Consider the following 14,520-nt stretch of genomic DNA (forward strand, 5'->3'; position numbering starts at 1 on the left):
ATATACTAATGTGCCACAAACAGGACTTTAATATCACCAAATGGATTATTACGGTGGATCCATATAAATGGCCCACCCTGTATATGTGTGTGTGAGAGAGAAATGCAGAGATAAGTACAGGAATTGCTCTTAAAAAGCTGTTTGTGTTTGTATGAAGAAGGAACACATGGAGGTAAAGGGGACAAAGTGCTGCTCACAACAGATAGAAAAAGAGGAAAAAACTTGTATTTTATGTAAAAAGCATCGTTATTTCTGTTGCAACAGTGATTATAAATGCAAAAACAAAACAAAATGCAAGATATTTGTGAGATATTTATTTTTTACAGGAACCCTTCTGTATATATCCTTTAATTAATGCAGCAGCCTCTGCTGTTCTGACAGTTACAGGTTTAGAATCTGGTCATGTAACTACAACCATGAGACATTTATGTCCAGTATTCATTAATACTGGATTTTTTATTTATTTATAAGAAAGCATTAACAACCTTAACAGTTGATGTGAGCACTAAATAAAAAGGGTTAAACACACAGTATCACTCTCAAACCGCTCCTCTTCCTGGAATGAAGCACAGCCTGAAAGTCCTCTTCTTCCTGCTCTTAACCACAGCATCTCCTCTCTGTCCACATGTTTCCTCATTCCTTCACCTTCAGATCTGCACTTTGAAGATGGGTGTAACCAACATGTGACATGTAAGAGCTCAGAGGCTCCATTTACTGCAGAAATACAGGTTGTTGAGATCAGAGCTCAGACTAGTTTCAGTTTTAAGGAAGATAAACTCACAGTCACTGACACTGAGAGGAGAAATGGCACAGAAAGGAGTTCAGCTGGACCGAGAAACCTTCTCTTGTTCCATCTGTTTGGATCTACTGAAGGATCCAGTGACTACAGCCTGTGGACACAGCTACTGCATGAACTGTATTAAAAGTTTCTGGGATGAAGAGGACAGGAAGGGAATCCACAGCTGCCCTCAGTGCAGGAAGACTTTCACACCGAGGCCTGTCCTGGAGAAAAACATCATGTTAGCAGCTTTAGTGGAGCAGCTGAAGAAGACTGGACTCCAAGCTGCTCCAGCTGATCACTGCTATGCTGGACCTGAAGATGTGGCCTGTGATTTCTGCACTGGGAGGAAGCTGAAAGCCATCAAGTCCTGTTTATCTTGTCCAGCCTCTTACTGTGAGAAACACCTCCAACCTCACTATGATGCAGCTCCATTAAAGAAACACAAGCTGGTGGCCCCCTCCAAGAAGCTCCAGGAGAACATCTGCTCTCGTCATGATGAGGTGATGAAGATTTTCTGTCGTACTGATCAGCAGAGTATCTGTTATCTCTGCACAATGGATGAACATAAAGGCCATGAAACAGTCCCAGCTGCAGCAGAAAGGACTGAGAAGCAGAAGGAGCTCGAGGTGAGACGACTAAACATCCAGCAGAGAATCCAGGAGCGAGAGAAAGATGTGAAGCTGCTTCACCAGGAGGTGGAGGCCATCAATGGCTCTGCTGATAAAGCAGTGGAGGACAGTGAGAAGATGTTCACTGAGCTGATCCGTCTCATCCAGAAAAGAAGCTCTGATGTGAAGCAGCAGGTCAGATCCCAGCAGGAAACTGAAGTGAGTCGAGTCAAAGAGCTTCAGGAGAAGCTGGAGCAGGAGATCGCTGAGCTGAAGAGGAAAGACGGCGAGCTGGAGCAGCTCACACACAGAGGATCACAACCAGTTTCTACACAACTACCCCTCACTGTCAGCACTCAGTGAGTCTACACACTCATCCAGCATCAATATTCGTCCTCTGAGGTACTTTGAGGATGTGACAGCAGCTGTGTCAGAGACCAGAGATAAACTACAGGACATTCTGAGAGAGGAATGGACAAACATCTCACTGACAGTCACTGAAGTGGATGTTTTACTGTCACCACCAGAGCCAAAGACCAGAGCTGGATTCTTAAAATATTCATGTGAAATCACACTGGATCCAAACACAGCAAACACACATCTGTTATTATCTGAGGGGAACAGAAAAGTAACATTTATGGAACAACAACAGTCTTATTCTGATCATCCAGACAGATTCACTGGATGGTTTCAGGTCCTGAGTAGAGAGAGTCTGACTGGACGTTGTTACTGGGAGGTGGAGTGGAGAGGGGGAGGAGTTGAAGTAGCAGTTGCATACAAGAATATCAGCAGAGCAGGAACTGTGAATGAATGTTTATTTGGAAACAATGAAAATTCTTGGGCATTATATTGGTACACAGACAGTTATAAATTTTGGCACAACTGTGTCCAAACTGTCCTCTCAGGTCCTCGGTCCTCCAGAGTAGGAGTGTACCTGGATCACAGAGCAGGTATTCTGTCTTTCTACAGCGTCTCTGAAACCATGACTCTCCTCCACAGAGTCCAGACCACATTCACTCAGCCGCTCTATGCTGGACTTTGGCTTACATATGGAGATGGAGTCATTGCAGAGTTGATTAAAGTCAAATAGAGAAGACAGGTTCATGTTGATCCCTGACCATTATATGTACTTGTGTAGTTTCTAAATGAGGCTTTACATTTTAGAAGCTGAGAAGTTCAGTGGTCCATTGATGTGTGAAAATAATATTGCACTGATTCAAACTGTACTTACATTTATATACCTTACATCAATATAAATCTGAGTTTGTTCTTATGGCTGATAATCATGTGAGTTTAAATGATACTACTCTTCATATTCAGCATGTTTGAAATCTTTCATCAGTCTGGTTAGTGGTTTTATTCTGTAGTTGCTGTAGTGGGTTGTCAAATGCAACAATATATCGAAGCTGCAGTGATTCATCAGTTAGTCAATGATTAGAGAATTGATTGTTTTATCATTATTTTAGTCACATTTAAAGCTGGTTCCAGTTTCTGAAATGTGAAGATTGTTGATTTTCTTCATCATATATGACCATCTTCTTCATCACCTCATCTTCCTCTTCTGACTGCTGCTGAGCTCCCACCCTTTTTACCTCCTGGAGATGATTCATATTCACTGAAATTTCACTCATGACACAGAAACTGTTCAGCTATTCCCCATTTATTAGTCTATTTATTAGGAACCTCTGTTGATTTTACATGTAAAGTATTTTTCTTCTATCATTGAACCTTTTAAGGTTTTTCTCTTCGTAGTTTTGGGGAGTTTTTAATTAGATTTACAGCTTCAGAATAACTTTGATGTCAGATTAGAAAGTCTGTGTCCAACCCTGGTGTTTGATCAGATGTTTGATCCCTGCAGGGTTGGATTTTTTTATATGAATGTTGAATTTCTTGTATTGGAACTGAGTTAGATTTTTACTGATGGATGATTCATTGTAAAAAGTGGATCTACCAACAGTAAATGTAAAACAAATATTGTCCACTTTTTGTGTGACAGAGGCAGGAATTTCTCTGTCCTAGATGTAAACTTTTCCAGTAAAATGTTGAACCTGTCAAAAAAAAACCTTGTTTGTGTTTTGTGATATAAAACACAACCCATTGTTCCCAGGTAAGGTAGAGAGGTCTGTGTTCACAATGCTCATGTGTGGAAATGTATCAATAGTGTGTGTTAGGAGCTGATAACAAGCTAAGACAGCCAAGAATTGTGTGTCCTTGATAATTGTTCTTTTAACAGTGCTGGTTAATTCTGTTGTGTTCATGTTGATTCTTAGTAGCGGTCTGTGGAGGATTTTGGTTTGTGGCTCAGCTGCAGTGGATGGGTGGAGCAGTGGGTTCAGGGTGTGGTGTCAGGGGAGGCTGGTTGTCACAGCATTTCAGTTTAATATCACACATTTCTCTGCATAAAGCCAGATTTACCAAGCGTTGTGGAACGTTTTAACAGAAGCTTTAAGGGCCGTATGTGAAAATACTTCACATCTGTTAACTTATGAAGACATGTAAATGTGGTCCAGGACCTTGTGCTGTCAAGGCCAAGCGGCTGGTGTACAAAGGTTGGAGCCAAAAGCTGACTCAACACACGTCTCTGTTTGATTTGAAGGAAAACTTTATTTATAGTAGGGATCATGGAGGTTGAGGCGAGACATGGAGGGAATGACATGGGAGCAGGACTCACTGTCTTCTTTGTATTAAATGCTGAAGCAAGGCCACAGTGAGGGGGGTTTCTCCAGGTGTGCAGTGGAGTGAGGAAAAGAACATGTCTGAGGTGAGTTTCTGGACTTACTCTACGAAATTAAAAAAATGGCTCTATTTTCTGTTGCCTACATTGTAGAGGGTGACTTTTCCTCTAAACAGGAAAATGAGCAGTCAGGGGTTAAAGTGGATTCAGCAGGTGGAGGAACCCTAAAATCAGTTGCAATGGCTCAGTGAGGGGAAAACATTCACAACTCAGAATAATTACTGCTGAGAGCTCCAGCAGATTTTCGTCATGTACAGGCTGTGATCAGCTGACCTGCTTTCTTTTTGTGGAGTTACACAACTGAATTCAACCAGATGTCAGCAGATGTTTCCTTAGTTGAACTGATTTCCATCCTCTACACTGACAGTAAACTGTTCATGCTGTCTTTATATTAGACACTATTCAGCTGGTATGAAGGTGGAATTCAATGAATCTAAGCATCATCAGCTTAACTTCAAATTCATCTCTGCTACACTTGATGTAGCCAAACTGAGCATGAAACCACAGCCACTGTGCTGCAGTCACACACTGTTCTTTACTTTAAATCCATCACAGTGCAGCAAACTAACCTGTTTATCCTGCACTAACATGCAACCTTTAAAAAGCACAGTTAGTCTGCCTCAGTTTGTTTAGCAGCACGTTTCACAATATGAAAAAACATAATGTCACATGTACAGAACCAATATCTGATTTAAAAACATGAGGACTTACATGTGAGCTTTACATTCAGTCATTCTGGTGTTGGGCCAAAAAAAAAGGGGAAAAAAAGGAAAAGGAAAAACTTTAAGCCCTGACTATGACACATAGTTTTGCCACTTTTCTCTCTTTTTTATGTGATATTCCTGGTGATTATTACACCAACAGGACTGAAGTTCAAAGCGGTTTGATTAGAGGCCTGCGGTGACAAAATAATAACTCCCCACAAAGGTGTTAAACCTAACGTAATGAGTCTGTTTTGAAAATGTAAGAAGTAGAAAGTAAAAAGTTGTTAGAAAGGTAAATACTTGCAAAATTTGCAAGTATCTGTATTTTACTCATTTCATTGCCCGGTGGATCAGCAGGTAGATGATCAGTTGCACTGTTGTCTCTCTCTCTCGCCGGGGCGGAACTCATTGCGGGTTCGGCCCATGCACCCATGAAGTGGAAACACCACAGGATCACTGCCTCTGCCAGTATTTAAGCAGTGGGATGGCAGCCATTCATCACTGGATCATTGTGTGACTCTTGTCAGTGCATCTCAGCTCTCTTAGTATTAGACTCTTGCTGTTTCTGTGCCTTCATTCTGATGTGTACACTCTGTGTTTAGGTCCCCTGGACCCGTCCCTGTTTTCCCAGAGCAGATCCTTAGTTGTGAATGATTGGAGAGTGGCTATGGCGAGCAGTGAGTGAGCTAAGAGAAGCGAGTGCTTTTCCCGTCCTCCTCACCTTGGATTTCCTGGAGCCTGGACCCCGTCACACTTGTATATACCACAATTCCCTGCACTGTCTGTACATATACCTGGTGTAATAAACCCCACTGTTTCTCCTCAAATTGAAGAGTCCTGTGTGCGAGTCCTCAGTGAACCGTGACAACATTAGTACAGTAACAAAGTATTTGTACTTCATTACTTCCTTCCTCAGGCTGTAACCGTCGATTTCATTGTGTGTGTTTTTCCATTTGATGAGATGCAGCTTTCCACACCATCTTTTCAAGGATCTGATGCTGATCACCACACTGTGTTTATGTGCTAAAAGAGAAATCATTTCCTGCCTTGAGACTAAAACTGATTCTCAAGTACAATTTCACTAACTCTGTTGCAACTGTTGCAGTTTGTCTCGAAACAACTGTAATATCCACATTTTGACTTTTTTCTAAATTGAATTACGATTTTAATCTCAAAATTGCAACTTTATTTTCAATGTTATCTATAATAGTTTTTCTTAATGTGACTGTAATACTCATTTGTAGAGCAACAGTGCCAGCAAACTGAAATTGAAAATAAAAACAAAGAGGTAAGTTTCAAAACTTGGTTGATAATAAAATTTTTATTTTAATTTCCACATTTACATTTTCAGTTCATCTTTTTTCAGTATCTTTTTTCCCTTTTAATACAACATTTTCCAGTGTATTATTTTCAGTTTCCTTTTAAGGTGGCATCATTTTAACCCCATACACACTCACCTTTATTCCATTTCCAGAGTGTAACAACCAATCACCTGTATGAAATCTGAAATGCCCATGTGTTGAGATATATATAGATATATATAGATATATATCTATATATAGCTAAAATCTACACATTTATTTGAAAAAAAAGAAAAGAAAATCAATTGTTATTTGTCTGTGGTTCTAAAGATCTGTGATCTTTAAGTGTTCACTGACACCTTATTTGTCCATACACACTGTTATTGTAGTTAGTTTCATTGTGTCTTGGATTGGTCTGAATGTTGTGCTCCTTTATCAGCCTTTGCTTCCTGCATGTACATCTTATGTGATTATTGACCAGGAGGGTTTGCAGTTTCATCAAAACATGAGTTGTTTGTTGCTTTGATTATGACTTTGCTGACTGTGGCTGCTTATACATTGCAGAGTCAGACTATTACATTAATATGTTATTAATATCTGTATATTGATTTAATTTTGCTGTCAGACAGTTTAGTGAGTAGTAGCAAGGGTTGTGTGGTTTTATTGGTTTGTTACTGCACGGAGTAATCAAAGTACATTTTGACTTTTCGTGCTAGAGCATACAAAGAGCACCACGCTGGGGTGTCACCTCTGAATGAGCTGGGTGTGGGGTTAGTCTCAGGTTTTGTGCTGGACTATGGTAAATGGCCTGTATTTGTATAGCGCTTTACACATCCAGTCATACACACACTGGTGATGGGAAGCTACATTGTAGCCACAGCTGCCCTGGGGCGCACTGACAGAGGCGAGGCTGCCGGACACTAGCGCCACCGGGCCCTCTGACCACCACCAGTAGGCAACAGGTGAAGTGTCTTGCCCAAGGACACAATGAGCGAGACTGTCCAAGCCGGGGCTCGAACTGGCAACCTTCCAATTACAAGGCGAACTCCCAACTCATGAGCCACGATCGCCCACTATATGCACCTTGTGTGTCTGGGGGTCATGCACAAGCTTATTTATGTTTGGGTAAAAGGTCCCTGAACATGCAGACAGTCTATGCAAATTCTAGCTGTGATTTCAGCATTCATGCTTTCTTTCAGGCAATATTTACAAAGAAACCAAGTTGTCTCCTTGTAATTAGCACGTGGAAAGCAAGACAATTTTTGTTTTACACAGGTCCTGTTGCTTTACTTAATAATGTACCAAGCCAAATGTATAAACACTTTATACTTTTATCTGTGTCTAAGTGTTGATTTGTGTAATGTGCTCGTTTCAGCTTCCAGCTGGACTCAACAAGCCTTGTTTCTTTCAAATCTGTCTAAACACATGCACGTTGTATTAGTTGATGAATTAAAATGGAAAATGGTGCTTTTGCCACTAAAGTCTGAATATGTGGCATTGGCAATGCAGTACTAGTTGACTTCTTTTTGCTTTCCCCCCCAGCATGCTATGATTTGCAGTTGATTTTCTGGATGGTGGAGGTGGATCCAAAATTCTTTGCAAGTGGTTTACAGGACTGGTGGAAGACTCTTGTTTCTGGGCACCAGGTAGAGTCAGTGTCACTAAGGCTGTGAAGGATGGAGCTGCTCTAGATCAGAGGTGTCAAACTCAAAGCACACTTTAGGTTGCGGGCCAAACAGGATAAACATTTATTGAACACACTAAAACAATGTTTTTGAACATAAATATGAAAAACAGACAGGAATATTTTTTCAGAATAAATAAACTTAGAATAAAGAATAACTTTAATTTTAACTTTAAATATTTTCCTCTCCATAAAAATATATCCTGTCAAAATTATACAAGCTAGAAATATGAACATGCTGCAAAAACCCCAGCAGAAAATAAAATAAAAATTGCGCTTTTAAGTAAACACTAAAATAACATCAAACCAAAACAATTAGATTTTGTTGCTATTATGCTAAGGACTGGTGCATCTGTGTCTTCCATAAGAGTAGATTCCCTTGAAATGCCTTCACACCATCATACATGTCAGTAAACATGTGGTCACGTCCCTGGAGCTGAAGGTTTAAGACTTTGAGATGAGCGCTTATCTCGGATAAAATGTACGGTTTGAGTTACGGTGCTCATTATATGCTCCTTTTTTAGGACTTTGCCACACAGTGTTTGCTGGTGTATGATGCAGTGATATGCTGTTAACTCACCGGTACAGTTCTCTTCCTGCATCTTTACTCACATCCTGCTGACTAGTCCACTTTTTTCACTGCACATTGTCGGCGCTCCATCTGTTGTAAGTGCAACAAGTTTGTCCCAGGGCAGTTTCATGTTGGTTACACTTTGACATACGTTTTAAAAAAAAATGTCTTTTCCTGTCGTTGTCCCGTGCATCGATTTAATGTTCAATATTTCCTCTCCACGGATGAAGGTGGCCAGCTGTGCAATGTCCACCATGTCTGTACTTTCATCCACAGCAAGAGAGTATGCAATAAAGTTTTTGCTTCTTTCACACAACTGTGTTCTTAAATCAGTGGCCATCTCACAGCAATTGTATTTCTCCTCAGGCTCACATTTGCCAAAATCTGCGTTTTGTCTGGACACAAGATGCCGCACACCTTCATCATGCAGCTCTTCAGAAACTCTCCCTCAGTAAATGGCCAGGCTGATTTGGCTGTCTCTTCTGCTTCAACAACAGCTTCACTTTGTGATTTTGCTCTGGTGAAAAAACGTCTGCTGAAATGTCAGATTCTTCTTTAGCTCTTCTACTTTCTGTATGAGAACTGTGAATACATGGAACGAGGTAACACAGACGATCCAACAAAGAGTGAAAGAAGGCACACAGACTAAATACACACAAAGGAGATTAGGGAAAGTGGAAACACACGAGGAAACAGCTGACACAAATTAGCATAATGACACCACAGGGGAAGTCAAACTAAAACACGCACACACACGACAAGCTTGTCAACATAGGAAACACGGACATGACGAACCAACAAGGGAGACTTAAACACAAGCATACTGAAAGTAACAGACAGACCTTATAATATGTGAACAAGAACAGACACAAGATTTCCCCACCCGAGGGGTTAATAACGTTTTATCTAATGTCTGTAAACTTATATTCAGATTCCCATCGGTGTTGAAAGGCTCCATTTTCAGAATCATCTTTTCTCTGCGCTGTTGTGAAGGGCTAGCTTCTCTTTAACAGAAGCTTGACTTCATTGACGCTCTGAATTATTGGATCTGTAGTTTTCGTCTCATTAGCGCTTCATATTGTCGGGCCATGAGTAACAATAATAATGAATCTATATAAAAATGATCTCGCGGGCCAGATATAAATGTATGTTGGGCCAGATGTGGCCCGCGGGCCTCGAGTTTGACACATATGATGTAGATGGATGGTTTGTAAACAAGATAATGAAAGATTATATTAGATAAACCTGTACAACTGCTCACCAATGCAAATATTTAATTAGCCAATCACATAGCAGTAGCTCCAATGCTTGTAGGGACGTAGATATGGAAAAGAAGTTTAAAAGGTTTGGTTCTTGGTATTACACAGGCTGGTCTGAGTATTTCAGAAACTACTGGGATTTTTGCACACAGCCATCTCTAGGAGTTTACAGAGAATGTTTTAGACTTGACAAATATTCAGAGAACAGCAGTAACGCTTGAAAGCACAATTCTTATTACAGTGTTTAAAGAAATCAAAGATAAATGTGAAAGGATTTTTTTCACTCTTTAAAACTTCAGCAGTTTAGCACACGTACATATATTTGGTGTAATAACACATTCAAGATGAACACGTTGGCAGTGATGTTACCACAGAGACGTTTTCCTCTACACAAATCACTACAGTTACTTTAGCTTCAGCGTTCTGTTACATCACTACAGAAAACCTAGAAGCAATAACATATTTGTGCTTGTTTCTTGAACTCTAAGAAGTATAAAAATGGATGATTTTGAGATTGATGATGGTTTCGATTGTTTTAGTTTCTCCATTTTAAATTTGAGACAAGACCAGAATTAATGAGAGGTGCAGACACATTGACGTTCTGCTCAAGATTAGATACAAAATGCAGCTGTAAGAACAGGAAATGTGTATATAGTTTCAAATGTACTTGGTTTTAAAGTGAATGTTTCCAGACATTCATCCACTTGAAGCAAGATATTTCAGTCTATTTCAATTAAAACATTGTCTTCAGGCAGGAAAAAGTGCAATACATTCTTTGAATGAAGTGTGCAGAGTGACTGAGGAACAATACTTTATTAATTAGTGGGGAAACATTACATACATAAATAAAGACAGATAAACATAATGTCCTCATATGAAAACACACAACTCCAGAATTTTCCAAGAGAGTCAGAAAGTGTCTGTTTTTAATCAGAGTTATAAATATCTCCTTGTTTAAACTGATCACTGTTTTAAAAAAAAAAGACACCACCGCTCTCAAAGATTAATTATATCAGGCTTTATAAAAACACAATTAGTATTGTAGTAATATTATTATTTCTATTTTAGTCCAGCCTGGATTAAAGAGATTCTTCAGCACGGTTAGTGCAGTTAAAGGTGCTTGTGAATCGAAAAGGCATTCAGTCACATGACCTTTAAAAAATGCAGAATTTTCAGGACACTCAAAAAATGTACTGCATGTAGCTGCAGATATTTATTTCTCTTTCAAAAAAGAAAAAAAAGTACCACAGGAATAAATCAAAGGGGGTATAAATAAAATGAAATTAGATTTTATTCACTCTGTTTGCCTCTTTTGTCTCCTCTCTTTTCAATTCAGTGTTTAAATTTGCGGTTTGTATGTTGGTTGTAATAGTTTCTTTCATACAATACGGTGTACCCCTTACTCTCATAGTAGGAGCCTTTAGTCTGTGGATTAATGGGCAGACTGACTGAAGTGTCTGTAGGCCTAATAGGAGAGATCAAGTCATGGCTAGGGCCACCAAAGAATTCAGAACTGCTAGTGTTAGTGTGGTTTTGACTGAAAGCTTGTTAGCCATCACTTCACAGGCTGTAGTCATTTCTCGACTCATCCAGAGATCTCAGAGCTTCACTCTGACCAAAACAAAAAGGTCTGTGATTTCTGACAAGACATCGCCTTTCCTGAGGTCCTGAGGAGAGGTCATTATTGTCATTAATCTTGGAATGTACTCTCAATTAATCAAAAGATTTAGAAAGAATAAAAAAATACCTTGAAAACAAGTTGTTTTTCCCCTCTGTGGTTGTTTAAAGTACATTACAAGGACAATATAGTACAAAGAAAACATAGTGAACTTTTCAGCTCCGATGCACTTAAACCTTGTAATAACAAACAAACAAGGTAACAAACAAGATTTAAATCCATACGAGACAATCTCATTGTTTCGCATTGGATTGTATGTTCCTTTGTTTCTCAAATTAAACTTGAACATTTTAAAAGGTATCTACATTTCATAATGGAGGGTATCTCCTGACTTTGCTGAAGGAGGAGTGATTAGGAAAAAAATCATCAAAACAAAACAACCAAGAGCTTATCTCCAGCGCGGCCTTGTGGGCAAGACAGAGTCCTGAGAATGAGTGGACTTGTCACTGTCACTGTCATTCCATCTGTGGCCTTTAGGGGGAGCCAGCAAGTCATGGCGCGATGCACGAGGAGATGATTTGACGCTCTGAGACTTCCTCTGTGAGGAGAGGGAGAGTTTTTGGACATCTGAGGATCTTGCTGAGGCATGGACTCTTAGTGATCTTGATCGCGTAATAGGCAAGGAGGTCCTAGATGGGGCAACAGAGGAGGGGGTCTTGGGAGAAGATTTTGGGAAGGGGTCCGACCCAGTGTTGGGGGACTGAGAAGCAGCAGGAACAGCAAGGTTGGTGTGAGTACGTCTGAAAGAAGAAGAGGCTGTGCTCCGTGCAAAACCCGGAAGCACAGATGATGAGGAGCTAGTGGCTTTGCGCAAAGGAGTGGCAGGAGCACTGATGCTGCCTCCTCCTCCACTTCTTCCACCCTGAGAGAGTGCCCGCAGTGTGGAGCGACAGATCTTCTCCTCCTGCTGGGCTTTAGGTTTCATTAATGGCTTTTGGCTGAACAGCTTTCCTTGAAAGTCCTTGTTCTGTTCTCGGGCAGATGGCTGAGTACCTGAAACATTCTGGTCCTTTGAGTCCTTTGGATCCAAGGTCTTGGGGATCCCAGATTGTTGGGATGAAGGAGCATTTGCAGGCCTCGCTACTTGTCGAGGGGAAGCACTGCTTCGTCTTGAGGGAATCAGACTGGTGGGCACTGCGGTGCTGGAGGAGCCTCGATTCTGCGCTTGTGTCTTCTCTGTATGTTTGATTCTGGATGGACTTCTGTTGGTCCTGGTTATTGGCACAACCCTCCTCATGTCCTTGTTCTCGGAGGTTGTGAGGGTCCGGATAGATTTAGATTTGCCAGATGCAGAGATAGTGTTCGGGGTAGCAGGTTTCTTCCCATTAGTTTGGACTTTAGACGTAGGAAGGCTCTTGTTGGATAGTTTAGATGGAGTTGCTGGTTCTGCTTTTACTTTGGTGGAAGAAGCTGCTTTTGCAGTTTTACTGGTTAAGTCTTTAGAAGCCATGTTGTTTTTGCTTTTTTCTTCTGTTGATTCTTTTGAGACGGTCACTCCATCACTGTTCTTGTTGGTGGACGCTTCTGCTTCTTCCTCTTGATGGTTCAGTTCTTTATCTTTCTCAGAAGCATCTGCTGTGAGGGCAGGTACTATATTAGGTGATGGAGGTTCTTTCGGGCGCCACACAGAGGAAGAAACAAGCAGTGATGTGTCCTCACAGCGGGAGACAGGCACCGGTTGGCTGCTGATGGGTACAGGCACTGGTTTTTCATTGGCTGGTTGAGGTTCTGAAGGCATGTCATTGGCTAGAGCGGAGGAAGTTTGTTTGTTTCCTCCTTGGTTATCACCCTTATGCTGACCTTTTTCAGTTTCTGCATAGGTGCTTTGTGTGTCACTTGTAGCCTCGCACACACCTGTCACACACCATACAACCACTTTATCCTCTTGCCCCTCATCGTCCTCTCTTGGTGTTGAAGAAGAGCTGAGCTCACCGACTTGCTCATCAGATTGTTTTGGATTTACAATCAGTTGGCCGTTCTGCACCTTATCAACTTGCGATTCGTCCCCTTTCTCTTCTTCCAAATCTGTGATTGTCACATCATCTTGATGAAGACCAACATGTCTGTTATCGCTATGACTTGTGAGGGTGTCGCCACTGTCAAACACTTTTAGCTCAGGAACCAACGTGCATTTCTCTAAAACCACCACCATGTTTCCTGTAGCAGTGGTGCTCTGTTGAAACCTCTCATCAGTGCAGTCAGTCTGCTGAGTTAAAACCAGTTCAACGTCTTTTGTTTTACTTGTTGTAGGTGTTGCATGGCTGGTTAAACCCATGCCAGGTTGATCACTGCTGTTGTTGTTGTGTTCAGATGGCTGGTTTGAGTCAGAGGTAGGTTTGACTGCAAGTTCATTTGCAGGATTAGTGGCATTTGCACAAGTCTGGGTAGCATTTTGGCTGAGGTAAGTGGCAGTTGCATGGTTTTTGTTTTTTGGACTCCTCTTGGAAGGTGATGAGGGGTTTTGTGGTGCTGTCTGGGTGGACACTGGGAATCCTGGACTTGAGGGAGATGGAAAACTGCTCCCTTTGCCTCTTTGCTGAATGTTTTTGCGATCAGTCGCCTTTTCCAGGAAAGTGCTTAATTCCCGCTCAGCAGCAATAGATGGTGAGCAGGATGGAGACTTTCGGGAACGACGTAAGCTCACAGCACGTCCCAGAGGACTGTGGGAGTTGTTCACTGGTGAGCGAGGGTGGGACCTAGGGGTCAGGAGCTCCATCAGCAGTCCGGCCTCATCATGCCGCGACAAAGCAGTAGACATGTCAAGCTCACTGTGGCAGCGCAGCCCAAAGACTCCATCCACCTATAACGGGAACACAGAGTGGATAATCATTAGACATCTTTGATTGTCTTTGTTTTACAGTGTCTGCGTACGTCATCCTACCTTTTCTCCTCCAGCCCAGGAGTGCCTCTTCTTCTCCTCCAGCTCTTGTATCCGCTGACGACGAGCTGCCTCCTTCACCTCCCTCTCCATGTTCTCCTTCAAAAAGAGAAAGAGAAGTTATTTTCCTGATGCACGTGACTCTTCTGGTCCTCCACAGCCTACAGATATTATGCATGTTGAAAAAAAATTCCTTTTTTTTTTTAACTTTTCTTGATTTTGCTTTAAAAGCTTATTCAGAACATTTACTGAATTTATCTAATATCACTGTTGCTAAGTTGGTTTTTGGCCAAAGATAAACTTTACAGATCAGTTCATTTTT

General features: G+C 41.2%; 1 protein-coding gene and 1 pseudogene across 2 annotated transcripts in view; one reads left to right on the forward strand and one right to left on the reverse strand.

Moving 5' to 3' along the window:
- Positions 1 to 750: 750 nt before the first annotated feature.
- LOC116332927 lies at positions 751 to 3,451 on the forward strand (annotated as a pseudogene).
- A 6,985-nt stretch (positions 3,452 to 10,436) lies between these two features.
- Positions 10,437 to 14,520, reverse strand: part of LOC116332928 (FH2 domain-containing protein 1-like) — a 32,968-nt gene continuing 28,884 nt past the window's right edge. For both annotated transcript variants that reach the window (XM_039610452.1, XM_039610451.1), the window contains exons 13-14: positions 14,202 to 14,297; positions 10,437 to 14,120 (exon numbers count right to left, since the gene is read on the reverse strand). In XM_039610452.1, the coding sequence (XP_039466386.1) occupies positions 11,709 to 14,120; positions 14,202 to 14,297 (2,508 nt within the window). In that variant the 3' untranslated portion in view covers positions 10,437 to 11,708. The remainder of the gene's footprint in view (positions 14,121 to 14,201; positions 14,298 to 14,520) is intronic.

Source organism: Oreochromis aureus, linkage group 3, assembly GCF_013358895.1.
Source record: "Oreochromis aureus strain Israel breed Guangdong linkage group 3, ZZ_aureus, whole genome shotgun sequence".
Lineage (NCBI taxonomy): Eukaryota > Metazoa > Chordata > Actinopteri > Cichliformes > Cichlidae > Oreochromis > Oreochromis aureus.